The sequence below is a fragment of the Phyllopteryx taeniolatus genome, chromosome 1 (genome assembly GCF_024500385.1).
Source record: "Phyllopteryx taeniolatus isolate TA_2022b chromosome 1, UOR_Ptae_1.2, whole genome shotgun sequence".
Taxonomy (NCBI): Eukaryota; Metazoa; Chordata; class Actinopteri; order Syngnathiformes; family Syngnathidae; genus Phyllopteryx; species Phyllopteryx taeniolatus.
Genome location: NC_084502.1, coordinates 19274926 through 19302925, shown reverse-complemented (window position 1 = coordinate 19302925; position 28000 = coordinate 19274926). Strand labels below are relative to the sequence as shown.

At 40.1% G+C, this 28000-nt stretch overlaps 2 protein-coding genes across 4 annotated transcripts; one reads left to right on the top strand and one right to left on the bottom strand.

The window, feature by feature from the left end:
* Positions 1-515: 515 nt before the first annotated feature.
* Positions 516-16178, bottom strand: slmapb (sarcolemma associated protein b). 3 transcript variants are annotated; one of them, XM_061778352.1, is made up of 10 exons: positions 16082-16178; positions 10075-10134; positions 8164-8292; positions 7991-8065; positions 7563-7853; positions 6412-6682; positions 4464-4635; positions 1892-2026; positions 1364-1451; positions 516-1014 (listed from the first exon to the last, which is right to left on the bottom strand). In XM_061778352.1, the coding sequence occupies exons 2-9, from the start codon at positions 10124-10126 to the stop codon at positions 1368-1370; spliced, it is 1209 nt and encodes a 402-aa protein (XP_061634336.1). In that variant the 5' UTR covers positions 10127-10134; positions 16082-16178; the 3' UTR covers positions 516-1014; positions 1364-1367. The 3 variants fall into 3 exon arrangements, with proteins under 3 accessions (XP_061634336.1, XP_061634328.1, XP_061634318.1); XM_061778344.1 differs by lacking the exon at positions 16082-16178 and adding an exon at positions 15643-15781; XM_061778334.1 differs by lacking the exon at positions 16082-16178 and adding an exon at positions 10345-10441.
* Positions 16113-25559, top strand: LOC133480412 (ceramide synthase 5-like). Its single transcript, XM_061778368.1, has 10 exons — positions 16113-16288; positions 17202-17304; positions 17491-17621; positions 17719-17776; positions 17852-17902; positions 18011-18103; positions 19732-19860; positions 23779-23885; positions 24006-24162; positions 24835-25559. The coding sequence occupies exons 1-10, from the start codon at positions 16113-16115 to the stop codon at positions 24961-24963; spliced, it is 1134 nt and encodes a 377-aa protein (XP_061634352.1). The 3' UTR covers positions 24964-25559.
* Positions 25560-28000: the final 2441 nt, after the last annotated feature.

Sequence of the window (28000 nt, the reverse complement as noted above, 5' to 3'; positions counted from 1 at the left end):
CTGGCCCCACACAGAGCTTCTCCACCTCTGACTTGGAAGCTAAGCAGGGTGAAGATTTGACATTTTTGAGGTACCATGTTAAAGCCAAACGGTAAGTAGAGCTGCACTGGTAGCACAGATTGGCTTTAGCTAACAGCGTTATAAGCGTTAGCTTCTAATAAATGGCAGACTTGAATGTTTGGCAAAGTTGTCGATTTGTGTTTGGATAAGTGTCTGCTGCGCGCCCCACATGAACAGATCTGTGACTGTAATTAATCGCTAATCTAATCTTACTTGGCGCTTGCGTTTTTCTTCACAGTGAGGGCTAGCTCTTTACCCTTTGTGTATTTTGATTGATGAATGTCAGCAACCTTTTAGTAAGACACCTGGCAATTGTTATAAATTGTGAAAAATATATAATGGGTTCGTCATTGGTCCAGGACTAACGCTTAATCGGATTTGTTTTTGTGTGTATTTTGTGCACTTGTGCCTAATGCTGGTTACTATTTAAGACACTAATGATGACTCAACTACAACACTTTTTGACAATGTTTATTGTGCTGACAACTACACACTTATATTATGGCAGGCTTTAGCTGCAAATAAGCCATCCAAACTATTATTGTATATAATTACAATTAGTGTGTAGACAATATATACATTCATTAATGGACATCTTACAGCTCAATATTTGTTCAAATCGGCCAAAAGATATTCAACTAGTCATTTGCAAACAAACATTTAAACGACTCTTTTATTAACACAGCTTTCATCAAAAATCAAACTTTCAAGGTATTTAAACAGTGGTAAGTATGGCTCCTCCTAATTAACAGTGCAGATAATATTGTGTGTCATTTTTGTCAGTTTCAGTATAGAGAAATCTTACGACAACTACCTGTAGATTTTCTGTGTGCATGTGAAGTGGGTTTGTGTGTGTGAGCCACCTATGTGTGGCCCTCAGGTCTTAAAGAGTGCAGCAGCAGTCATTGCTGTTAGAGCCACAGCAACCACAGGCCCCCAGATCATCCATGGCTTCTGAAACAAGTGGTGGAACAAAAATGGAGACATGAGCGTCACCACGTGAAAGCGTCCTTCTGGTAGAAGTGTTAATGGAAAGAGATCAAGCCGGTGCAACAGAGGATTTCAGTTAAAAAGATGAGCTCATCCAAAAGTCACTGGGAGAAAAGCTTGTTAATGTTCAGACATACCAACCAGATGTCAGATGTTGAAGCCGTATGATTTGAAAGGTTAGATTACTGCGGCCCGGATTCTTTGTTTATGTTTCTCCAAAGAAAGGCATTTGGGGGGGGGGGGCTGATTAAGCCATGCAGTGATCAGGAGGACACTGATGAGAATGACAGATGTGGGCAGGAATAACATGTACCTTACTACCACAATGCGCCGAAGCACCATAACAGCAAAGCCAGGACAAGGCCGATGACTATGGCTTGAACAGGCAGCATTAGAGATGTCTACAGAAGGGAAGTGATAATTATCAACTGTGCAATGGGACATACTTTAGCAAGGCTAAGCTTTATTAATACAGGTACACCCTTCAGTAAGTAGTCCCTGTTTTTAAATGTGGTGGGTTTTAATGGGATTCACACAGCTGTAAATGTTGTAAAGCAACAAGAGAACATACCAGATGAGAACAGAGTGGTTCTGTCATTAACATTAAGTGAATCATACAATTGATACACTTATTTGGCCAGAGATGATTGACAAAAATCAACATTTTATGTTTGGTTGTTGTCAAAGCGCAAAGCAAAGCTCCTGCTCAGGCTGAAAGTTATGTTTTACAAATAAATGTGATAGTGGTGCTTTTCAATTCAATTAATGGTTCAATCTGTCTCACTATGGTCTACAATTTATACAAAGGGCATCTACCCGAGTGAGATGAAGTGACACTCACCTTTGTTCCTTTCTCCTCTAATTCCTTCATGTTGGCTTTGCAGTCCTGCAGTTCATTGACAAGTGACTGCTTCTCCTGCTCAGCCTTCTCATATTCTCCCTTTAGATCAGTCAGCTCCGTCTTGGTCTCCTCATACTATATAGAGTAAAACAAATGTTCATTTTATGCAAACATATGAATAAATTGCAGCCATCCCTTAATCTTTTCTGCAGCTGACAGTTTAACATCAATCAAGTATGCAAATACAGTATGTTCTCAAATAGCAACGTTTTGACCACATCCAACCAGACGCAGCCATAATTCTGTATCATCTGTGAAGTTACTTGCTGCTAGCACTACTTAAGTTACCTTAAATTATGCTCATTTAATGTGTTTATTTTGTTGTGTTTGACCACTCTTTGGGGTTTTGTGTGTACTTCTGCATACCTTTGTATAAGGCCAGTACCTTTTGGTGTGGATTTCTTTTCCACCCATTTCTTACTTTGTTGTCCATTATTATGTTAATGTATTTGAATGCTAGCCAAAGGGTGGTACTCCTGGGTTGTAAAGTTTTGTTTGACAGATTTATTCCCTCCCCAGTTTACACAACATGCCATCTGAAGCTCCCAACAGGAACAATACGTTTATATTACCCCAAGGCCTCGACAAGACAAAATTGTAACAGAATAATGCAATCGTGTCAGAATTATTGAGGAATATTCCCAGAGGCCAGATTCTGATGAGAGCAAGTGACAACCAATTACAGTTTATTAATGTGGCATGTGTCAGTGTGAACTTGGAGAGGCTGTTTTTGTAGATTGTTGCAGAAAGGTCACTAAGATGGTGAGGGTTTCACTAGAGCTCTGCAAACACAACTAGTTTCTCCTGATCAACAGGGCATTTCAGAATTTGGCAGATACATGACCGATCAGAGTAAAGGCGGTTCACCTTTCTGTCATTCTCTTCATTTGTAATCACTCAAACACAACAATCGTTCATCCCAGCTTTCTGTTAAATACTGCTCCTCCAGTGCGAGGGAGTGGCTTTTACGTACATGCATACGTACAGCCTGCTAAACCTGCCATGAAACATGCCTGTCTGATTTTCAGGATTGTCACAAGATGACAGAACGAGTTCAGCCTGTTTGTTTGGAACATCAAACATAGTGACATACATTGTCCACGTTAGCACTGTTGCCTTGTGAAAATCCATGTTTATTTGTTTCAAGAGGAATGAGATGCTGTATAAGCAAGAAAAAAAAGTGCATTAACCTCAATGTCATCTCAGGCTGCTTGATCCTGTTCAAAAGTTTAATTCCATCATGATTTAACATATCTAATGTGTAGCTTTTTAGCTGGGTAGTTTCATCACATCTCATTTCATTAAGTCCTACAAGAACAGATGTGGATGAGTATTGTGTGAGCATCATAAATATTTCTTGTCTTTGACTGTAAATGTCATTTATAATGGTGCATCTTTGTTGATTAACCTCCTGAACCAATTATAAGACTATGCTAGCCTCTAAAGAGAAACACTCTTTAGTGAGCCAGTCAAAACGATTCGGAAATACACAGCAATGTAAAGCAGCAGGTCAGCCGTAGCTGCAAACGCCTCCAAGTCAGAATTAAAAGATCATGTACTACTTTGCTGCACTGATATAAATCAAAGATAAACACACTGTCGCGAGGATGCATATAGCCTCAGGTGAATCCGGAGTTTCTATGTGTGGTGGTACAAGTTTTGTAAAAGGACAAAAAGGACTAAGGACTTTATTGATCTCAGGAAATAGTATTTTCTTAAATTCACACTTTTTAGTTGATAATCAACATTAATATTGAAAATTTTGGGTGGTAAATATTAATTACTGGACAGGGGAAGATTATAAAAACAGTTATTTACTGTAACTTAAGATGTCAGATAATGGTAATAGATTTAAAAAGCAGGAAAATTTGGCCTAAATGACAAACAGTACCACCCTTTGTCAAAACAGACGTACAGTACAATAGTGAAAGGTCCAGTTCGATTGGGTTTCCCTTGGCCCACACCACTGTGTTTACCAGCGACGGCCAGCCCACATAACCAAACTGTGACAGCGTGGTGGATCACTTGCTTGTGCTTTGATTTAAGAAGGCTGCACGACACTTCATATGTTCCTCGCGTTTATATGCTTAATTTTGGCGCTGAGCAGCGACCTGGCTGGCCACTGTGGGGTGCCCATAGATAGACTCTCTCAGCCTCCAAGCTTCTGTTTACCTATCGATTGCGAGGCTTTTGGCTGCTCCGCTCCCTAGATGTCAAAGCCGGTGAGCATGTCACGTGACCTTCCCCCCCCTTAAACACACGCACACGCAGGGCGAGTCTCTTCTCCCCCCCCCCCCAAAAAAAATAAAAATCACACACCAAATTTCCAGAGTACTTTAAGCCCAGATATTTGTTCATCTACCTATGTCAGTGAAGGTATAAACACTAATTCTCTTCCACGAGACTGGCAATTAACCTGAGTATTCACTTTTTGCGACATTTGTTTGATGGTGTGCTGTGAGATTCTCTCTTATGTAAAGAACAGTATGTGTTTGGGTGATTTAAAACACACCTCTCCCTGCAGTGTCTCCCTGCAGCTATCTGCCTCATCCAGTTGGCTCCGTAGCTTGCTGCTATCCTGTTGGTGCTTGAGCTCCAAAGCCACCAGCTTCTTTTCCAACTCCTGCTGAGTTCTCTCAAGGTCTTTTAGACTGTTGCTCAGCTCTGCATTCTGGGCACGCGCACTAGCAACAAACAAAAAAAGACAACACTGATTTCAACAGGTGGTGGAAAACAAATATCAGCAACATGATATACAGACACTTTCCCCCAAAAATTTAATATCATGGAAATTTTTCCATAATTATTTCCATAATTCCATTCAAAAAATTAAATTTTCATAGATTGTAGATTCAGGGCCCACAATTTAAATTTCAAGTCTTTGTTTGTTTATTTTTACATAATTTGGGCTTCCAGCTCATAAAACCCACCAAATCAGGAATTCCAAAAATGTGAATACTGTGAAGAAATCAGCCCACATTTTGCAGGCCATAAATGTTTTAAACTGAGTGTCACACACTAATCATCTACTAAACTCATAGCACCTGCACAGGTTTCCCCAGGTGTCATTAAATTGCTTCAGTTTGGTTCAATTGTCTCAGTTGGGTTCAATATGGGGAAGACTGAAGAGTTGACAACTGGCCAGAAGACCATCATTGATACCCTCCATAGGATTGGTAAGCCACAAATGTTCACAGCTAAGGAGGCTGGCTGTTCACGGAGTGCCGTGTCCAAGCATATCAATGGAAAGTCTAGTGGAAGGCCAAAATGTGTCAGGAGAAGATGCACCAGCAAAAGAGATGACCGTGGGCTTCAGCAGATTATCAAACAGAGAAGATTCAAGAATCTAGCAGAGATCCAGAAAGAGTGGAATGAGGCAGGAGTCACAGCTTTAAAAATCACCATATTCAGACGCATCCGGGAGATGGGCTACAACTGTCGGGTTCCTCGGGTCAAGCCACTTCTGAGCCCGAGCCAACGTAGGAAGAGTCTCAACCGGGCCAAGGAGAAGAAGGAATGGACTGTTGGCCAGTTGTTCGAGGTCCTCTTTTCTGATGAAAGTAAAGTGTGCCTTTCATTCGGGAATCAAGGTCCAAGGGTTTGGAGGAAGACGGGTGAAGAACATAACCCAAGCTGCTTGAGATCCAGTGTGAAATATCCTCAGGCACTCATGATGTGATGGGGTGCAATGCCCAGTGCAGGTGTTGGTAAACTCTGCTTTCTTAAATCTAACGTCACCGCAACAGTCTACCAGAATGTTTTCGAGGACTCCATTATTCCTTCTGCTGAGGATCTATATGGAGATACAGATTTCATCTTCCAGCAGGACCTGGCCCCCGCCCGTACTGCCAGAAGCACCGCAACATGGTTTGATGCCCATGCCCATTGAAAATCTATCCGGTATTATCGATTAGTAGCAGCAGACCCAAAAACAAAGAAGAACTGACAGTAAGCATCAAATAAATCTGGGCATCCATAACTCCCAGGCAATGCCACAGACTAATTGCCTCAAACCCACGGCGCATCGAGGCAGTGATTAAAGCAAAGGGATTCCGAACCAAGAATTGAAGTAGTAAAATTTTTTGAATTCCTGATTTTGTGGGTTTTATGAGCTGGAAGCCCAAGTTATGTAAAAATAAACAAATACTTGAAATTGTCTAAATTGTAGTTTTCCATGATATTCTATTTTTTTTGGAAAGGGTCTATACAATGATATCAAGCAGATGAAACAGCTGAGGATGCCCAAAAACATGGTTGGCTTTATGAATTCTGAACATTCTTCGGGTAGTTAACATTGACAAATGTTAAAACCATTAAATACAGATCAAGAAATTTTGTTTCGAGGTGAGCGGTCCACATTTCATAGAGGTCAATTCAAGAAGCTGGTGGAGAATAAATAAGATGTAGTAAAAATGTCCCTGCAGAAGCAAGCATCTTCATATGTTCTAAAATGTACTGACCTGACAAGGTCTTTCTCCATCTGCTGCTGTTTCTGCTGCATTGCCTCATTTTTAGCACACAGTGCGACATTTTCTTGCTGCAAGTTTCCCTTCTCTTTCTGGTGGACCTTATGGAGTTCGTCTTTCTCTGCCCTGAGGGAAGTGCACTCACTTTGCAGAATGGCCTTTTCTTTCTGATGCTTACTCTCTAATTCCTGTTTCTCAGCTCTCAGACTAGAACACTCCTTCTGAAGGCCATTACACTCCACCTGCAGGGACTGCAGCTCATTGGCTGTAACAGAAAAGAACAAAATGGGCATGGGAGAGTTTAACGATAACTAACGTTGATTGGTTTGGGCGCTGGAATCCGACGCCCTCCCTCGGCAATATCTTTTTTTTTTTTTTTTATTGTACGCAAGTCCACACCCCATGTCACAATTTAACGAGAAGGTTAACAGTAAACACCTGAGCGCCCAAACCAGAAGTGACGTTATAGAATGAGACAAGGGTGAAAAAAGCATACCGATTTTACTCATCATTAACTGTATACTATTTATCGTACTCATCTAAAAAGAGATACACGTATAATTTGTAATATTTTATAATACTATCTTATTCTCATTTTATTTGGTTCATTTCATTCACGTTTGTCCATTTCAATGCGAGTCAACAGCGGTGGCCTCCTACTAGCGCCCTCCTATTGAGCAGTTGCCACTGCAGAGAGACAGAAAACATCACAACTTAAAGTCTGTCTGTCTATCAACTATAGATGTCACAATTTTAGATAGATACGTAGACAGACAGAGAGATAAACAGATGTAAATCCCCATAACAATGCAAAGAAGTTGGACAATGGCAGGAACTTATGCTGTATTCATTGATAAATCCAAACCACTCCAGATCTGTAAAAATGACTAGTGAGTATGCAGACTTCTCGCAAATGTGTACAGCAGTGCATCATACTTGCAGCATCATGGTGTGTTGAATAGGAGATGCTTTCCATTTCATTTGAATAGTTGTTTCATCTGATAACTGTGAAATAATCATGCTATGTCACGTGGATGGATTATTTTGTCCTAACTAAAATAAAGTGTTAACACAGACAATATTAATATAAAACGCAAAACAACAAATGATATAGTATCACAAAGTGTACTTGCAGCCTAAATTACCTTGTATTTCTGCAGTTTTCTGCCATTGCTTGCCCTGCTGCTGTAGGTCATTGAGCTCACGCTCGTATTCGCTGGCAGTCTGACGCCATTTGTCCAAATCCTTGGAGACGGTTGCCAGGTTAAACTCAATTGCGCTGATGTCACGGTCCCGCTCAGCGGAAGCTGCCTCCAGTGCGCGTTTCAGTGACTTCAACTCATCACGTGAACTTTGTAGCTCGTCATGTAAACTAGGAGAGACGTCTGTCTGCTCTCGGAGGACATCCATTTCATCTTGGAGCTGCCGCAGCTGGCCTGTTCGGCGTATGTTTATTGTATACAATAGTGGTGGTAATAATACAATAAAATTGGCATTGATAGTAGGTCTAATTGCAATTTTCTTAATATGACACACAAATCAGCTACTCTACATCTGTTGGCTGCTAGTGTACCTTGAAGAAATTTGATCTGTTTTGCAGATTCATCAGCTTGTTGTTTCTTGTCTTTTCTCTCTTTATCGAGGATACCTGCAAAATGAGACGTTCTATTTTATTTTAGCCATCTGTGTCCTGAGCAAGAACACTGGAAATAAAAGATAATTCTATTTATTTAGCACAAATGTTACCTTCTAGCTCCATGCATTTGTGCCTCTCTGCGTTGGCCTGATCCTGGGCCTTTCCAAGCTCATCATTCAAGCGCTGGATTGTTTTTTCGTAGTCACTTGAGGACCCCATATTTGACCTAGTGAGATCATCTGAGAATCCGATAAAGAACAATAGTTATCCAAAAATCAAAAGAGCTATTCTAACAAGAGAGTGGTTGGCTACAAATGTAAACGTTCCTATCTTCCCACAAAGGCTGTGGAATGTTGAGGCTGAACATTTGCCGCAGTCATAACGAGGAAGCAATGATGACATTCAGTGTCATCAGAAAAAAAGAGGGGCGACTTAAAGTCCGTCTATGTTAATTCTGCTTCAGTCCCAGATATTTAACTAGGGCTGACACAGGAGCTGATTTCCCAAGATAATAAAACAGGCCTATTACATGAGTTAATTGCGAACCCAGATAAGAACAGAACTCCATTATCTGCATTTTCTATCCTGTCTCTCATTCAAAACTGCCTACAACCCCATTGGCAGAGCTACACTACCTTACAGCAACACACTGTATTCACCACACAAAGGGAATGGACTCGTTGAGGCTGTCAGAGGCTTGTTATGTTTTTTGTTGGGTGAAAACAAGCTCTGCAAATGCTTGGTGGTTTGCACTTCCCAGTTAATATCTTGAGCCACTAATCTTTGGTGGCTAGAAAAAGAGATGACCTCATCTTGGGCCGAGCATTTGGCAGAGGGGAAAAACGAGTCACAACAGTTGAAAGCATGTACACCAAAAAAGGACACATCCAATGAGTGCTATGCAGTATTTGTCACGGAGGGCTGCTGCATGCTTCTCTCGCATTGCTGACTTAATGCACTGTCCATATCCATAGCGGCACCATCAGATGGCACCAATAAATCCAAGGCAACAAAGTGACTACTTGAGGCTCATGGCACCCTCTGACTCAAGCACATGACCACCGTGCTGCCAAACAAAGGCCGGTGAGCTGTGCTGTGTCCAGTCTAGTATCTGGTTGTGTGTTCCTACATACATGCATATGTATGAGTGAGAAAGTGAATGGGCTCTCTGTTGATATGGTGGTCTTTGTCAAGTTGAGCGAGAATGGCGGAAAAAGATAGAAATACACAAGGGTATCGACCACAATACAGTATCTTTGGCTACCATGACCCATCGTGGCTTGAGTGTAACACAATACAAGTATTAATGGGATTATAATGTATAAAAATACATTTTGGCGAGATGGGATACTGAGCATCATGCTGCGTGATGACAAAAAAAAAAATGTAGGGGAATTTCTTTTTTTAGCTCAAGTGCTGAAGGCTAAAGTCAGGATGGCCCAGCTACCCTTCTGCCACTTTCCACCAAATGAATGAGACAGTCTGTCTCAGACGTGGCCTTGCTGGCTAAATGTATACAGAATTAAATGACTGTTGATGATGGAGCTAAGATAATAATCAATGGCTGCACAAATGGGTGCCGACAGATTCTGAAGATTTGACTTGGAATGAGTAAAACACTGTGGCGAGGATGCTACAAACGCTTTCTGTATTGTGCAGTGAAGCATTGCAAATTCAGTACAATCCTCATGCAAAATGAAGTCACTCGTGATTCTGCTTAAAAGTGGTGTCATAATATAGCACCACGATGGCATTATCTATTTTGATCATCCATTTTAAATGTCAGTGGTTACTCAGCTGACACGTTCTCTGGTCAAAAGAGACACTTCCCTCAAACAAGGACATCAACTTGCAAAGCCATGCAGCTGCCTTCAAGGAAAGGTTTAGACACCAGTATGACTCATGATAATTTCACTACACTTCATCTTAATGATTGTTCAAAGCACATTAGAGCAAAGACAGACCTAAATGATGTCATCTAATTCATGTCTATCCAAAGATTGAAAAATAAGACGAGTTACCTTTAATCAGTGATATGTTGTTTAGGGGATCACTCAGCTCTTTCTCTTCCATTGTCTTATCTGTCAAAGCATAATTAATATATGTTAGACAGAGAGAAAATACATATAGCAAAATCAAAGCACTATTTGTTGTTCAAGATTCGAAAAACAGTTATAACAAATACAATAATGCATGTTAATTCACAAGCAAGCTGAAAGCACTGAGTATATAAATCACATTAAAATATACATAATAAAGTTTCAACAGTCAAACTTGGCTGAAAGGGTTACCTCAGTTAATCCAAACCCTACAGTTTTGTGTAGCACTGTGGCTAGAGCAGTCCTTGACATGAAGAACTCTTCTCCAACTATCACATTTTTTTTAGATGCAAAATGGAACAGTCCAAGGGGGAAGGGGGGACCTGCGCATGACACTAAGTGTCAGATCTCATCAATATTGCTACAATGAAAACCACAGGCGAAATAGATGTGGTTCAGCCATGAATAACAGGGCAGAGATGTTAGTTTGATTTAAATGAAACAGTATTTGTATTGTAAAATAAATATTCTTAAAACCTGACACCCCCTCTATTTTGTTGTCGCAATGGCCTCCCCCTCCACTCTAGGTCATGCATCTGAGTCCCGGCATCACGGAAGCTGCAGCTGCATACTGACACTGAGAGGTTTTGTTTTGGGAGCTGCTCTGTGGCCTGTTAGTGTTGATGTAAAAAGCCACAGAATACAAACTACTGTTTATGCAAGACTGCATAATCTCTATAGGTCTTTCAATGAAAAACTATAAAAGCAGTGATAGCAGGGATAAACTACAGATTTTATTTTGTTCTGCTATGAGACTTTAAAACACCATCGCTTGCATTTTCAAAAATGTATGACAGTCGTGAAACAAGGTAATGTTGGAAAATGTTCATAAAACAGTGTAATCTCTGAAGTGGAGTGGCACAAAAGATGTACATTTTGAAGTTCAAACACAATTTGTCTTACAAAAATATGATTCTTGACACACACACTGAAGTGAAGTTAAGTGTCAGCTATAGCTATGATTCCCAACCCGTGTACTGTGGTATTTATTCACAACAAATGATGTATCTTTGTTCATCTATCAATGCCAGCAATGTATGGTGACAGGCAGAACAATTCAATGCTCTTCCACTAGATGGCAAAAGGTTTTCTTTTTGTTTTTTTTATTGCTGGTGGACCTTGAGATTGTTTTGTAACGTAAAATATGTGCCTTGGCTCAATCAAGATTGGGAAACGCTGAACTACAGGATTAACTCCATAAGTGTGTTTTGCTTTTTTGTTTACCTTTTTGTGATGTAACTTCAGAAGTGTGTTAGTGATGATATCCACCTCAGGAAAATAAAAAAAATGCCCATCCCTTGTTTGTCAACAACTGAGCATAAGACTAGCAAACAGAAGCAGAGCAAAGGGACCTCTGGCACCTGAGAGGATTAGGAAGCGATGCGGATATTAGCAACTTTTCTGCTCGACGTATGTTCCTCTCTTCTTTTTGATTCTTAATTAATAGTGCATTCCCCAAAAAATAATCTTCAAACCAGTAAAATGTAGTTATTGTAATCATAACACTCCATTATGAATAAGTCAGGCTACCAACGGAGCAGCCATGGCTAAAATCGTCTCGTTTACACAGCTGATGCTAGCTTATTACTGCTAGCGCGGCTATTTTGTTGAACATGGATACGCATTCTCTGTGACTATTTATCACGACTACACACTTTAATAATTGCATTGAAAATGCACTCTGAGCGTGCTCTGCTACACTCCGGCCCATTCGGAAACTCAGAGCATTGTAGGAATGTGCTGTTCGGTTATTCAGCGTGTCACACACTGGGAGTGGCAGAGTGTACTCTGACCGATCTGAATGGGGAGAGTGGCAGACAGGACGAGCATGGAAGTTGTTCAAACAAGGTGAAAGGGTTGTGGGCTGACGGGGGATTTAAACAACTTAATTCACTCCGTTGTTCCATCCATCCATCCATTATCTGAGCCGCTTCTCCTCACTAGGGTCGCGGGTGTGCTGGAACCTATCCCAGCTATCATCGGGCAGGAGGCGGGGCACACCCTGAACTGGTTGCCAGCCAATCGCAGGGCACATACCAACAAACAACCATTCGCTCTCACACCCACACCTACAGGCAATTTAGAGTCTCCAATTCATGCATGTTTTTGGGATGTGGGAGGAAACCGGAGTGCCCGGAGAAAACCCACGCAGGTACGGGGAGAACATGCAAACTCCACACAGGCGGGGCCGGGGATTGAACTGTGCTCCTCAGAACTGTGAGGTGTTCATAAATTCAAATAAAGGGAGCATGCTCTGCCTCTCAGAACACTTGCAATTTGAATTTCCAAATGCACCCTTAGTGAGGGGGCACAGCTTTGGTTTGAGACTCGGGGGGGGGGGGTTATTACATAGGTAAACAATAACACTGACATCTTGCAAAAAAAATTGCAGTGACCATTTGAGATAATACGAGCACATTTAAAAGTTGACTCAAAGTGAGAAATGTGAGATATCATGACTGAAACAATAACAGATCTTGAATGGCGACACATCAGATTTCACACAGAGACCTTGCCCTTAGTTGAACAAGATCCTCATGGAATAGAGATTTAGAATGAGACATTACTAATCATTGACATATTTCAGTCAATGATCAACCATTTCAGCCTTCTCTGTTTTTAGAGGATTTGCACATTTTGCACAGTAGTTTCTCTTTATCCTTTTTATCCAACAAAAACCGTTGACGAGACAACGTTACAATATATGACCATGGGTGGATTTCACTGTTGGGTAATTGAGGTCACTGCAAAAAAAAGATAAGGATTATGCAATACACATGTCCAAATAATTTGGTAAAAAACAAAACAAACAAACTACTGTACTGTCCTATTATCGTCCATCAGTCTGCGTTCATGTTGTTGAATCTAGACACTTCTAATGAATCAAAGCAGTTCAGTTTTAAATTGTATGTTAAATGTTATATGTTAAAAAGGTTCAGCTCATTCAAAGGGCCTAGGGAGCACTAAGAGGACTGTTTTTACTCAGCTATACTTAATTTATACCATTTAACATAAAAATAAACTACAATGAATGTTGCCTTAAATCAACTTTGTATTTCCTACATGCTATGCTAGAAAACTAAATTATATTAAGATTTTCCCAAAATTTAACTTCTTTAACATTTTCAATTAGTATTTCATTTAGCTAATTTAAAGTGAATTAGGAACACAAACTAAAAGCAAATGCTTTTTGTTTGGCTCATGGTGAAAATAAAACAATGGTTGTACTCAGCTCTCAAATGGATTCTGTCACACTTGGAAATTATATTTTACTTTTCAATCACGTTAGCCGTCCGCACAATCCACCCTAACTAATTTTTTACTATTAAGTGGTCGGAATTTACAAAATAGAAATAATTAATACATTTTTTAGGTAACTTTTCACTTTTACTTCCTACATTTGAAAACTGATAGCTCTACTTTGTCAAAATAAGATGGGTATTTTTTTCCCAACTTCTGCTTATGACGACCCAATGTTAAAAAAGCAAAAAAAAAATAGAGAGAGGTAAGGTTAATTGCGTTTGAGATGTTGATTGATTGAGATCTTGGAGTCTTATATGATGGACAAAACAAGGACAGCAGCGACATGGAGAAACGTGAACCAGGGAAAATATCAATTATGACACAACAGATTCAAAGAATTACATGGCCTTATTTAAGAGAATTGTTTGATGGTGTCAGCTACAAGCCTCTGATGTTAAAACATTCTCTGTCTAATCTGAAAAAACACCTACAGGCAAGGAATACTGTTAGCCTAATAGTATAATTGCCCTTCAGTTTTTAATTTTTTTTCAGAAAACAAGAAATTCAAGAATAGAATAGGAACAATAGAATAGAAAAGAAAGAAAATTCAACCAACAATAAGAGTCCAGTGGCCTCGATTCAACCTTTTCGGATTACCATAACCTGGATGACTGAGAATCTATAGACAACGAAAAAACACAATTTCTAGCAAGCGCATTGGTATTTTTTTATTTTATTGATATTGTAACGTTACAGGTATAATCCGCAACTATTTTTGTTTAAAAAAAAAAAAAAAAAAAAAAAAAAAAGTACATTTCACCCAAGCCGCTGCAAGAGTAGATTACACAATTTAGTATACCAGCTTCTGACACGTCTTGCATTGTTTTTCAATCTTTTTTAAAAATATATTTCGTGACTATCCTATACCTTCCCGCGCTGAATCACTTGGTGGTGCTCTAAAATGACGTAGCCGAAATGACGTATTTTACCTACGAACGGGCAGGCCCATATATGGACAGGGTGCAGTTCGACTGAGCCATAGAGAGAGAAAGCATGCGGGGTTAGAAGGAGGACGACGAGGCAGGACAAGCATTTAGCCTAAGTTATATCGAACCGATGAAGGCTTTGTTGTAATGATAAATCCCAGCGTTGGGGGAGCGCCATAAATCGCAGATTATAGCTTTATGTTAAAAATGGCTTGCAACTACGCTATTAGGCTAACCAAATTTTCAGTTAGTTAAAGTATGTTACTAAAATTTTCTAAATACCTGTATATCAAAATGATATAATTGTGATACACAAATAAAATGAGCCCGAGTTTGTCAGAATCAGATAAGGATTAAGGATTTTATGACACTTTTTATGTCGCAGATCAGCACAAATTTTCTCGCTCAGAAATCAATGTAAATCATTAGGAAATCTGTATCTGAAATATTGACTCTTTGATAGAAAAATGACTGGATGTTATTAATTGAGACAAAAATGTGATGTTTAAACAGGCTATTATGCGATTTTTCAATGGAGGAGTCCGCTTCAGCGGGTCAAACTGAGAGCTAGTGCATTGACAGATTTACTTCAAAACTTCACAGAAAACAAGAATAATAATAGTGAATCACCACTATATCGTTTTCATCTCCAAATCCTATGAAGCAGTGATTTTCAACACTGAATGACCAAACAATGAGAAAACAGAATTTTGGTGTTTGTACGCTAAAGCCACGTGGCCAGAATCCGGCACAAAAAAAAAATGACAATGGCGGCCGTTTTTTCCCGGATTTTGGTAACATACCTGCTTAGTTTATTATCGTTAGCTAATTTTGCATTTTCTCCTTCTCGTTTTCATATTTTTAAATGTTTTCACTTTCAGCCTTAATATTGTGTCACTAAACAACCCTTTTATTCAGATTATAAAAAGACTATCAGTTTTTTTTTTATTACATAGGTAAAATTGTTCTTGTGGCATTACCAGACCAACTAACACAGCTAGCATGTACACTTGAGCAAAAACAAATGTAACATTAGCATGGATTTACAACGCTGTTACTGTAACATCAAAGTTAAATTAGCATTCAAATAAAATGTAACTTTCTTAACTTTAATTGTAAAGGACTTATTCAACAATATTTTTAAAAAGTATTTTTTTCCCCCAGGTGCCAGAGTATCTGTACCAGGTTGTGGTTGGGGGAAAAAATACTTGATAATAGGGTTGCTGGTGACCTTCTCCAATTTGAAAGCACGTAAACTTACCGTCAAACTAGAATACAGAGTGGACACTCGTCAATATATGCAAAAACTAGCCAGCTTAGCAAGCGGCTAAGGCCAGGTAAGGATAAGCTAGCCGTTAGCTTGCTCGTTGACGACTTGACAGAGTGGGCAAGCAGGCGGTTTGACGAGGCTCAAGGCTCGGGCTCAGGGCTCACGGCTCAGGGCTCAGGGCTCAGGGCTCAGGGCGCAGGGCGGGCGGCAGGCGGCAGGCGGCTTCCTGCGTGACTGCGGTGGGGGGCGGCCGCTCGCTCAGGAGCGTCATTGAAAGTTTTTGCGGTGGGTGTTGCCTTTTACGTGTCAAGTAAGCCGCCTTGCACATTTTACTCTTTTGAGTTAAGCGGCGGTAATGCCTGCTTAGCGCCTGTGCTGATCTTTTGGAAGGAGGTGGGAGCGTAACCTTTACAACTTTGAAAAACGCTACCTTACTCGCTTGCTGCTCCGTCGCTCCTCCGATGACTTCCTCGTTCTCAGCCTGGTTTTGGAGCGACAGATTTTGGCTTCCCGAAAATGTTTCCTGGGCGGACCTGGAGCATCCGCCACCTGGCGTGGAGTATCCTCGAGTGGGAGACATACTGTATGCCCTTCCGCTGGCGGTCGGGGTTTTTGTGCTGAGGATCCTGTTCGAAAGGTAAAACTCGAGTCACGTTTGTCTGCTTCCCCGTTACTCTTTCGTGTTTCTTTCGAGGGCTCCATATGTTGCTCATTAAACAACACTCGACCACTAAAGGGCTTGGCAGTCGTGATCCCACGGAACACAACACACGCTAGTACACGCAGAACTGCATTACAAGTCTATATTTAGATCCACGAGTGAAAGGATTGAGTACAGGTCAACTTTATCAACAGAAAATGGAATGTAGCAATGTGTCAATCACGTACGTGTTTCATTTCGGAGTCCCAGATGAGACTGTTGTGTCTCTTTACGTTACACGACTACTTGCAATGGTTGAGAATCCCACTGCTTGTTGAATGTTTACTTGAAAACAAGGGGCGTTTTCTTTTTGTTTGCTTATGTATTCTTGGGCAAAGTTGAGTTAAATGTGCGTGTTTCATTCAGAGGGAAGCAAAGCAGCAAGTGGGCAGGCCCAAACCATGGCTGTGCTTCTCTCAAATCCCTCTTTTTTCCATGTTGGGGAAAACTATTTGAGATAATGGGGTGGGTTTAGAAATGGAGGATGAACACTGGTCAGTCGAAGCTGATTATCTTGTGACACCCATTAGCGTTTTGTCTAATAGGCTCACATGACAGGTCATCAGGGACTCTTTGGACTAGGTGCCACATTCCCCGGGATTTCTTGTTTTCCGTGTCCCCCTACAAGTCTCTGTAATTTTCTCCCTCTAACACACAGGCAACGACTCTGTAGGCTAGTGTGAACCTCAGCAGTTTCTGTCAATGACGTGGTTAAAAGTTCATCTATTCCTATTCCAAGTAAACTCCCCACTGACTCTTGCCCTATGTGAATGTCTTGCTTAACTATATCATTTGTGTCCCTTCCCCCACTCGGTCATTCCCCCCCCCCTCTCCATCTGTGTGTATACAGGCTAGTGGCCAAGCCTTGTGCCCACATACTTCAGATTCAGGCGGGAGTGCATCGACAAGTCCAGCCTAATGCTGTCCTGGAGAGGGTTTATCTGTCCAAAACGGTACATATTTAGGCCAATGTGTGCCCTGTTGTCTGTCAAACGTCATCTGCGTTACACCATGGCAGATGTAATGATATCCTCTTGGGGTGCACTAAGCCTGCCTGCCAAACCAGCTGGAATTTGGGGTTTTATTAGCTGTTTAGACAACCAAAAGAAGGTAATTCCTCTCTTCGTTGTCCTCACTAGTGTCCAGAAGCAAAGAAACTGGAGGGACTTTCCAAGCAACTGGACTGGGATGTACGGAAAATACAGAGATGGTTTCGCATCCGCCGCAACCAAGACAAGCCCAGCATGCAGACAAAGTTCTGCGAGAGCATGTAGGTTGTAAAACAAGTGTGTGCATTTATTCTACTGTATATACCAGTTTAAACATTAATTAAAACATCAACGTCCCCTTTATTTTGTTTACTTCAGGTGGCGGTTCACATTTTACTTGGGGATTTTTATTTATGCCGTTCGTCATTTATGGGTGGTAAGTTGAGCTGAAATATTATCAAGTACTCTGTATGTTTTGTTGATTAAACCCTACCGAATGTGTTTCTCTCAGTCGCCCTGGACATGGAATACCAGACAATGCTGGGACAACTATCCCTTTCAGGTTCATATATTTCACATTCACTAGCCCATATTGTGAGGTCATTAGGGATTGTTTCTGCACTATAAGACTAGTGTTACAGGTGTTTTTATTTTACTCTCCCTCCTGTAGCATCAGAGTCCTCAACAATTCAATCACTATGTGGCTGAGCTGGCATTCTATTGGTCCCTGATGTTTTCCCAGTTCACAGACATAAAACGTAAGGTGAGTCAACACAGGTACTAAAGACTAAAAACCTCTCTATCACCACTATTTCTCCCATGTCATATCATAAGTCCTGTTACTTTTGTGTTCATATTCATTACTGTTGTATTGTATTCGAATTAGCTGATATTCTGGTAAAACAGGTTGGGCAACGAAACACTACAGTACCACAAAGTAGCTTAAAATTTGCTTTTCATTGGCCCTTAAACAGAGGTGGGTAGTAACAAGCTACATTTACTCAAGTAACTTTTGTGATAAATTGTAACTGTCAGAGTAGTTTTGATGCAGCTGACCTTTAGTATTTTTTGCTAAGAATAAACACAAGTTTAACTCCATTACTTGGACCTATATTCCACTTGCTCCTTGTATTTTTAGCTACAGGTATTTATCATTGTTTGCACGATCTATTTTGGTTCGTCAGAGACTTGTCACAATCTGTATCTAATAGTGATGTAACAACGTTTGACTCCATTTGACCAATTGAACAGAGCCCGGCGGTCGCATGACCGCACACAGCAACAAATTTTTCAAAGTGACTTTACGTAAAACATGGCAGACATCTATATTTACCTTAAAGATAGACTCAAGCTCACCCCAAGTAATTATAAGAAAATGGATTGACGGACTACGAAAAAGAACAGCTCTGTTATCTGTCTGCCTAAAACTTAGTCATTTCAGCCTACAAAAAATCCACTTGGAACTTGAGAAACGTACAATAGGTGGTCTGTCTGCATTTGCAAAATGTAATGCACCATGGAATAAAACCAGCAGATTGATCTCTCTCCATTCCTCACAATAAAAAGGCTTGTGCACATTCAAAAGGAGCAGGGAGAAAAGCCATCCACAATGTATACACAACACTAAAGATAAAGATGTTAAGATGGCAAAACTCACATTGTTTTGAGAAATGAAAAAGATGTCAGCAATGCTGATAAATGTAGGTAAATCCCCCAGTCAAAAGTTCAATATAATGAAATTATATACAGTATAATTATATACCAGTAATTAATTATCTCTGCCTGGTTAGCCTATTGTGGTGTTTCATGTATGTAAACAGCAAGTTAATTTGAGACCATCTCTTACGGCGGAATTTGCCTTAGTTTGTCATTTTATAAAAACATTGATTTAAAGAGATATTGTTGTGCTGTTTCATGTATGTAAACAAATACTGTAAAGTTAATTTCATTTAAAAAAATTTGAAGCAGAATTTGCCTTAGTTTGTTATTTTATAAAAACTTTGATTTAAAGTGATATTGTTGGGAAATATTTCAATTTGCATATTCCTATTTTAATTATTATTATTTTTAATTTGACATAAATGCACAACTTAAAAAATGAATAAATCAGGAGTTACTAGCCAGTTACTCATTACTTGAGTAGTTTTTCATTGAATACTTCCTCTTACTCTTACAAGTAATTATTTGGAAGACTTTTTTACTTGAGTAATTTTTCTGTAGTAACAGTACTTTTACTTGAGTAAAATATTTGACTATTCTACCCACCTCACCGTATGTTGTACTTAATCACAAAACTACAAGTCTGCATATTTACATGAAAGGCTTGTATTCTTGTCATTTTAACTTTATACAAAGTGTTTTACCTCTTTCTCCTCATTTCATCCATGTTAGGATTTCTTCATCATGCTTGTCCACCACCTGGCCACCATTGTCCTTATCACTTTCTCCTACGCCAACAACATGCTAAGAGCAGGCACTCTGGTCATGTGTGTGCATGATGCATCAGACATCTTCCTTGAGGTAAGGGAAGGCTTTTGTTTGAGTATAACAAGAAAAAGATGCAGTGTTTACACGTAGAGGCTTGGCACACTTAATTAGTCTCTTCAGTAGAACCTTAAAGGTTGAACACGGTCTATTAAATGGTGTGCTTCAAGTCACATTTTCACATTACTGTAAATACATCTACAACAAAGGCTGTTTATTCATCCATCGATCCATTTTCTGAGCCGGCTTTCCTGAGCCTATCCCAGCTATCATCGGGCAGGAGGCGGGGTACACCCTGAACTGGTTGCCAGGCAATCGCAGGGCACATATAAACAAACAACCATTCGCACTCACAGTCACACCTAGAGGCAATTTAGAGTCTTCAATTAACCTACCATGCATGTTTTTGGGATGTGGGAGGAAACCGGAGTGCCCGCAGAAAAGCCACGCAGGCACGGGGAGAACATGCAAACTCCACACAGGCGGAGCAGGGGATTGAACCCCGGTCCTCAGAACTGTGAGGCAGACGCTCTAGGCAGACTCTAAACAGTCGTCCACCGTGCCGCCGCAAATTCTGTTTAATAAAACTATATTAATATCTCTACTCAGCCCTTGATAACGCATTTCAAGGGCGTATCATTTATTGAAGTGTAAATGTTGCCTTGCTAAAGGTGAATAAGCTCATGCATTGGGCTTTTTAAATATCCTTTACTAGACCACTCCACCATTATTCAGAAGTGTTTCTTAAATGTATAACTCAGTGCAGCTGCGTAATTGATTGCTTAGTGCTAAACCCTGCTTATCTACAAACAACACTATTGATTAATTCCCTTGTGAAATGCAACCAGTGCGTTACAAGTTTGCTTGTCACTAAATAATTCACACTCGTTTGATTTCTATGGTATTTGAAGATAAGTCGTTTAAATGTGTCACATTTGGTGACCTGGCTGCCGTCCTTTACACTGACGGTGCCGCTCAGCAAGCTGTATGGCCATACTGTTACCTCCTGTCGTCTTTGCAGGCAGGTTGCAGTACCTTTTGACTTTCCCCGATTGTCGGCTGTGTAAGCAAAATGTTTCCACATATCACTCCGTGCCCCTCTTTCCTTAACGAGCACAAAAGCTTGTAAGCATTTCTTTTTATCTCCAAACACAAGCTTTGGGGACAAAGGTGCCATCAGAAATAAGTAGATGGATAACAAAAATATTACTAGGTTGTTTAATTTCACACTTGCTTGTCCACTATTTGTGGACAAGCAACTAAAAAGTAAATTACCTTTAATATCCAGTTGTTGTCACTGTAGCCTTACATTACTGCACTGAGCAACCAAGGCAGACGTGTTTACAACTTTCACTGTTGCAGTCGTCAGTTTTCCTTTTTGCCATCACTGTTACCGTTCTGTGGTGGCATGACAAAAACACACAAATGAAAAACTTTAATGTTTACTTTGATTCAGTGTGACTTTTGAAGCGTATTTTTGCCCTAAAATTTGGGTCTGTTTTCAAATATAAATACAACCTTAGGGGCATTCCACTGTACCTGCTGTTTTGACAAAGAATGTTGTTTAAGGATCCTAATAGGTTAAAATACATAACCAGAACATTTTGAAAAATATCTGTACAATACAGTTGAAAAACAAACTGCAATGTTGTATTGTTAAATAGATAATTAAGATGTGTAGTTAGTGCGTGGCGGCACGGTGGGCGACGGGTTAGAGCGTCAGCCTCACAGTTCTGAGGACCCGGGTTCAATCCCCGGCCTCGCCTGTGTGGAGTTTGCATGTTCTCCCCGTGCCTGCGTGGGTTTTCTCCGGGCACTCCGGTTTCCTCCCACATCCCAAAAACATGCATTAATTGGAGACTCTAAATTGCCCGTAGGCATGACTGTGAGTGCGAATGGTTGTTTGTTTGTATGTGCCCTGCAACTGGCTGGCAACCAGTTCAGGGTGTACCCCGCCTCCTGCCCGATGACAGCTGGGATAGGCTCCAGCACGCCCGCGACCCTAGTGAGGAAAAGCGGCTCAGAAAATGGATGGATGGATAGTTAGTGCGTACCAGCAGACTAGAATTTAGGTCTGGTGTAATCATGAAAGTATTACGTTGTCTCAAGTACCTACACTGTATGTATGTAATGTATCTTTATGCAAGAAAAAGCTTCCACTTCCCACCTTCACCCATAGCCAAGATACTGTATGTGGGACGTGAGGTATTGTTTTCATCTGTACAGTAGTACTTGGCAAAAGGTCCTATTATGCTATGTTTTCCCCACTTGTACGTGGTGGACTTTGCAGTGCTTTGTTTATGTCAATCAGTTTCTTTATAAACCATGACCATTTGTTAGCAGAGTTTCTTGTAAAATGTATGGAAATTCCATATGACTAAATCAGTTGACTGTTTGGAGTTCAGACAAGACACTTGATTGTTGGCAGATGTGCGGGTCAGTATAACCATGAGGTGCCCTTGAGACTTCCCCATTTCACCCCAAAATGTTTAGATTTTCCACAGAACTTCATTGTGTTAAGGAGATGCTATGCTGTTTAAAATGCATATTGGTTCAGCTCACTGACATTTTATAAATTAAGTGTAACTATCCATCCATTTTCTGAGCCGCTTATCCTCACTAGGGTTGTGGGAGTGCTGGAGCCTATCCCAGCTATCTTCAGGCAGGAGGCGGGGTACACCCAGAACTGGTTGCCAGCCAATCGCATGGCACATATAAACAAACAACCATTCGCACTCACACCCACACCTACGGGCAATTTAGAGTCTCCAATTCATGCATGTTTTTGGGATGTGGGAGGAAAAAAAACCCAGAGAAAACCCACGCAGCCACGGGGAGAACATGCAAACTCCACACAGGGGGGGCCGGGGACTGAACCCCAGTCCTCAGAACTGTGAGGCAGACGCTCTAACCAGTCGTCCACCGTGCCGCCTGTAACTAGACAATGTATATGCAAATAGCAAAATATGTGAGCTTGCTGACAGGGTGGACATTTTTGGCTAATGTAAGCATTTATGAGCACATGGTGGACCTTCACTTAGTCATATGATTCAGATAGTGACTCTGTACTGTTTAATAAAATTAACATTTCAAATTTCTGAAGGGTTTTATATGAACTGTTATTCACAATGACAGAGTGGACATGTTAAGCTTGACAACATTCAACTAAAAACAATATGATGAAAATGACCAAAAATAAATGTAAATATTTATTCTGCAACTATCCACTGTTTTAGCTGATTAATACAAAGGACTGCCAGTTTTATACATTTATTTATTTATTTTAATTGCCCCCCTGTATATTTCTAGAAATATGCCTGCGAGCACCACGTTGGTGACCCCTGCATGAGAGGGTTTCTTAAAGGAGCAGTTAACACCTAAGGACAGGGTGAACAACAATTTCAGGGATTCTGATTACGAACATAGAATACACATGATAAAAATGACTCGTTTTTTCAAATACTGTAACTTGTTGTAGACAAATGATTTAGTATCATTTGACCACTTATTACACACACTGTAGCTAGCATAGCAGTGTGTGGAATATGCCAAAATCATGTTCATCCAATGGGGGGAAAAAAATTTAAAAATGGAAGGAAACACATTTCAAGAGACTTGTCATTCTACTGTTTGGCCAGTTATGACCTCAGTTTCATTATTCTGCTACATTTTCATGAAGACTGAATGATTCTGATGAGGTCACAAAAGGCACTTTGCCGTAGTATTGACCCATATACTGCCAACTATTATTTGTTATTTGTGCAATTTATGAGCAAAACAACATCGCTGAATATGTGTGCACTTATGCTACCTCTTTTTTTTGGTTCAAATGAATTCTATACTGCTTTCTCTTTTATACCTAAAACTGCTGGTATTTTCTTTACTACAGAGTGTCTAATTTTACATATACCCCGCGTGTTTACTTAAAAAGGAATGGCTCATTTACCTTTACAGGCAGCCAAGCTAGCCAACTATGCGAAATACCAGCGGCTGTGTGATGGCCTTTTTGTGGTGTTCAGCATCAGCTTTTTCATCGCTCGACTTGTCATCTTTCCTTTCTGGTGAGAAAAACTGTTTATTTTTCTGAGTTTGTCAAATTATAGCTATAATTTGTTTTTTTTCTCCCCCACACACTTGATAAATGATATATTAAAATTTATATCTGTATGCATTTGTTGCAGGATTATTCACACCGTTCTGATAGAGAGCTGGGAGATTGCAGGCCCATACCAGGCTTGGTGGCTGTTTAATGGTTTACTTTTGGTCCTGCAGACTCTTCATATTATCTGGTTCTACCTCATTGCACGCATTGCAATTAAAGCCATATTCAAGGGAAAGGTAAATTGGGCTTATGGTATCCAGTAAATATTTAAAATATTGTAATATGATTGTGTACCACACAGTTTAAAAAAATAAATAAATGTCAGTCCAAAAAAACAACATATACTTCGGTGACAAGTACTATATACAGTATACTGTACAGCACATTTATTATAAAGCGGGCACATGGATTTTATGTCGTGTGTTTATTACACATTGACAGTATGCCCCATATTGAATAATGAAATAGCCTGGTATCTGCTGTCAATCAGTAACTTTTATATTGGAGCATATAATAGATGGCCAGTAGTGTCATATTTACTGCACTTAAATTATCTCTGCTCTAGATTACCCTGTTAAGTCTTACAGCAGTCAGTGACGTTTCTTACATGTTTATTGAATGTATAATGGAAGTAAATGGTCATCAGAGAAAGTATTTTGGAGCTTTTATAAACTTTGAATAGTTCTCTGGTGGTGTTGGAGAACTAATCATTCTTTTTTTATTTAACGTGCCAACATCTTTAGGGGTGATTTGTCAATAGCAACGACATGTAGATGAACATCTTGCCCTTGAGGTCAACTGTAATGTGTAGTGTAGTCTTCATGTTTAACATTGTCCAGTACTTTTCTTACATACACACGGAAATACTGACCTCCGCTTCTCCGTTTCTTTGTGGTGTTGTGTTCCAGGTGGCAAAAGACGACCGCAGCGACATCGAGAGCAGCTCAGATGAGGAGATTTATTCCAGCAACAGTAAACACCCCAATCAGACAAGTGGCCCCATGAGTAACCTCAATGGAGAAAAGCATGATCACTAAGGAAAAAGTGTGGAAATTTAGTGTGGATTTTGTTCACTTCCATTGTGCCTTTGCAACTCAGCTTGTCACATTGACTATCGTAGAAGATAACCAAAGAAAAGACTGTGTGCAGGATACAGTTGATCCTTTTTACACTTTGTGATGTTTACACCTGCTTCATGCTTACAAGAGTGAAAGAAAATTGTTTGAGCAAACAAGTCAGGTTTGCCTTTTCGTTGTGTATGTATGCCTCTGGGTGCGTGGGTCCGCGCATGCGTTTGTGTGCGTGTGGTGCGCGTGTGTTAATATGGCAAAAATTGCATTGTAAAACAGATCAACACAACTGTCAATATCTCATACAAATAATTACATTTTATTACAGATTGTAGGGTTTTTTTTTGTTTTGTTTTTTTACAGCTGGAAAAGAAATCCCTGATTCTCCCATGCTGAGAACACTTGAGACTTAGTTACCAATTTCCAAATACATTTTCTTAATAAAACGCTCTTGTACCAAAGTAAATAAATAATAGGATTTGTATTATAATTATTGTGAATGTTCAGATGAACTTGATATTCCAATTTCACTGAAACATTAAATACATGTGATCCGGAAGCCATCTTTTTGTTTAATATCATCGAGAGTCGTCAGGTGTTTTGTGCTTTGCAGAACCCCCTGTTGGTCAAATTTAATATTTGACAACTTCAAGTTTTTCAGTAGGGGTCAAGGCTTCAATCAAATGAACACAGCATACCTCCACCAGACCTTTAAGTATGTTTGTAAACAATATGCGTCAGGGTACTTCTGGGTGGCAAAAAGTAGTTGACAACCGCAAACCTGAAATGAAAGCATGACAAAAGCTTGTGTTTGGGTTTGCACCGTCGGATCTCCCACAAAAGGTTGAGAACTTGTTTCGATTTCCTTCCCAAAAATCTTAATCCAGCAGAACCTGTGGGGGAGGAGGATAAATCAAGTGGATATAGTTAATAGTAATAGTAAGACTTGAGTAGCTGCTTCTAAAGATTGGGAAACAAACCTACATCATCAGGTTTGTGGAAGACATTTTCTCACGGGTAAAATGTTTGACTGGGTTGTTTTTGGAGAACTTTTAAGTACCTTAGGAAAACAATGGCCAGCCTGTTATCATTTTCACAGTCAAAGGACCATGTCTGTGACTGCCATTAACAGAAGAGTAAAACATTTTACGGTAGGAGACATAGAGGCTCAAAATCTTGCTATTTTGTTTTACATTAAGATTACTGCGTTCAACGTCCACAGGTTTGGACTACAGATGTCTCAAATCCAGATGTGCTCTCAGCTCTAGTTTAAGGACACAACACAAAGACAGAGCACATTAAATCATCATGTGGCACATATTAAAAGTGTTTCTACACCTTTATCATGCTCTACATTTCTCAAACTAAAAAATATTATATACCGTGTCTCAATGACATTCTAGAAGTGGTGGACATGAACGGTTGAAATGTTTGTTAAGGAAGTTAAAGGTGGGCTTGTTCATGTCTGAATGAAGCAAAGAGGGCACCCTTGTGCTAGTATCCATGTGCCTCACAGTGTCAAAACAAGCCATCTATGCGAGACTTCTTATCGGCTGAATGAGTAGGAACAGACACAAGAAACGGTTCCTTTTCCTCTAGCTAAAGATGTACTGAAATGTATAGAGAAGGTTCATAAGTCTTGTCATTGTCGACAGGATTACATGTTCGACCTGATTGACTATATCCAGGTCAACAAACATATGTCGCACTGATGTCTGACCGTCATAAAACGTTCTGTCGTTCATATATTGCAGGGAGAGGAAGTGATCATTGGCACAATGTCACCAAGACCTCAGATTCAAAGGTCCCATATTTGAGTCCCCCCATAGAGTGACTCTCTAACATGGACTTAGTATAAAAGTATCAATTTCATTTAAAAAAAAAACAAAAAAACTTGGTTTTGTCATTGGCCAGAAAAGCCCCCTCTGACAGGTACTTCTGTTTGACCCAGTTTTTATAGCCCCTTTGCCCATATTTGGCTAAGACCGCCCCCTTTCCTATGATTGGTTGCATCGATTAGAAGACCAACTTGTGAGAGCACACCTGTTTGTTATGTTGACAGCACTATCACTTCAATAGCTCACGTCATCGTGTAAGTTCCATCATTTAAACCACGTGTGTCAAACTCATGGCCGGCGCTTCGATTTGTTTTAAGTGACGTCACCTGTTAGACCGAGTTGAAGACCAAACTATTAAAGTCAATCCCCGATCGGGTTAAGACAGAACAAAGTGTGGGAAAAAACGGTGGAAATGAAAGGCAAACCGTTTACATAAAGAATTATCACAAAACATTGCTGACTGGTAAATTCTATACACAGCGATTTATAGTCTCTAGTACTATTCTTTGACAATCACAGCCAGCTGTTCGATTTAGCATTAATACCTGCGTAGAGCTGGCAGCCGGGATATGCGGGGTACTTCTGGCACACTCAGTTTATTCCTCTACAGCAGACATATCAAGTGACCGGCCTGCGGGATCGATTTGAAATCAGCATGACATTGGCCTGCACAACGTTATCAGCCAAATATGTGCATGTGATTCTATGAGCAGCGTCTTCTTATTTGTACGAACTATACAGCAGCCTACTCAGTGTTTACTATGTCAACTACATTAAATTACTGTTTATTTGAAGTTTTGACAAAAATGAAACTTCTTCCTGGTTGTTACAGCGCAAATCTGACTGCAAAAAGTGTTTTCGGAGTCGAAAATCACACGTTTATAGGACACAATAGAAAACTATATGGATGTAATTATTATTATTATTAACTATTATTCTTTTTTTCTGTGAAGTTTGAAGTAAATCTGACGATGCGCTTTCTCTCAGTGTGACCCGGAAAATAAGATGACTGGAGCGCACGCCGCAATTGTTTGTTGTTTATGAACACAAAATCACTAAATTATCGCAATTTCGGCAAGTCCAGGCGATCCGATGCTAAATTACTTTGGATGTTGACTATTTTTGGTGTTGTAGGCAAAGTATTTTGGTAAAAATATCAATGACTG

Bases quoted from the DNA above. Each gene is read 5' to 3' on its own strand.
- slmapb (XM_061778352.1), bottom strand. From the start codon at position 10,126: ATGGAAGAGAAAGAGCTGAGTGATCCCCTAAACAACATATCACTGATT. The intron at 8,293-10,074 runs GTAACTCGTCTT...TCGGATTCTCAG, and splicing joins CAACATATCACTGATTAAAG to ATGATCTCACTAGGTCAAAT. The intron at 2,027-4,463 runs GTGTGTTTTAAA...TACTCTATATAG, and splicing joins GGGAGACACTGCAGGGAGAG to TATGAGGAGACCAAGACGGA.
- LOC133480412 (XM_061778368.1), top strand. From the start codon at position 16,113: ATGACTTCCTCGTTCTCAGCCTGGTTTTGGAGCGACAGATTTTGGCTT. The intron at 17,305-17,490 runs GTACATATTTAG...TGTCCTCACTAG, and splicing joins GGGTTTATCTGTCCAAAACG to TGTCCAGAAGCAAAGAAACT. The intron at 24,163-24,834 runs GTAAATTGGGCT...GTTGTGTTCCAG, and splicing joins AAGCCATATTCAAGGGAAAG to GTGGCAAAAGACGACCGCAG.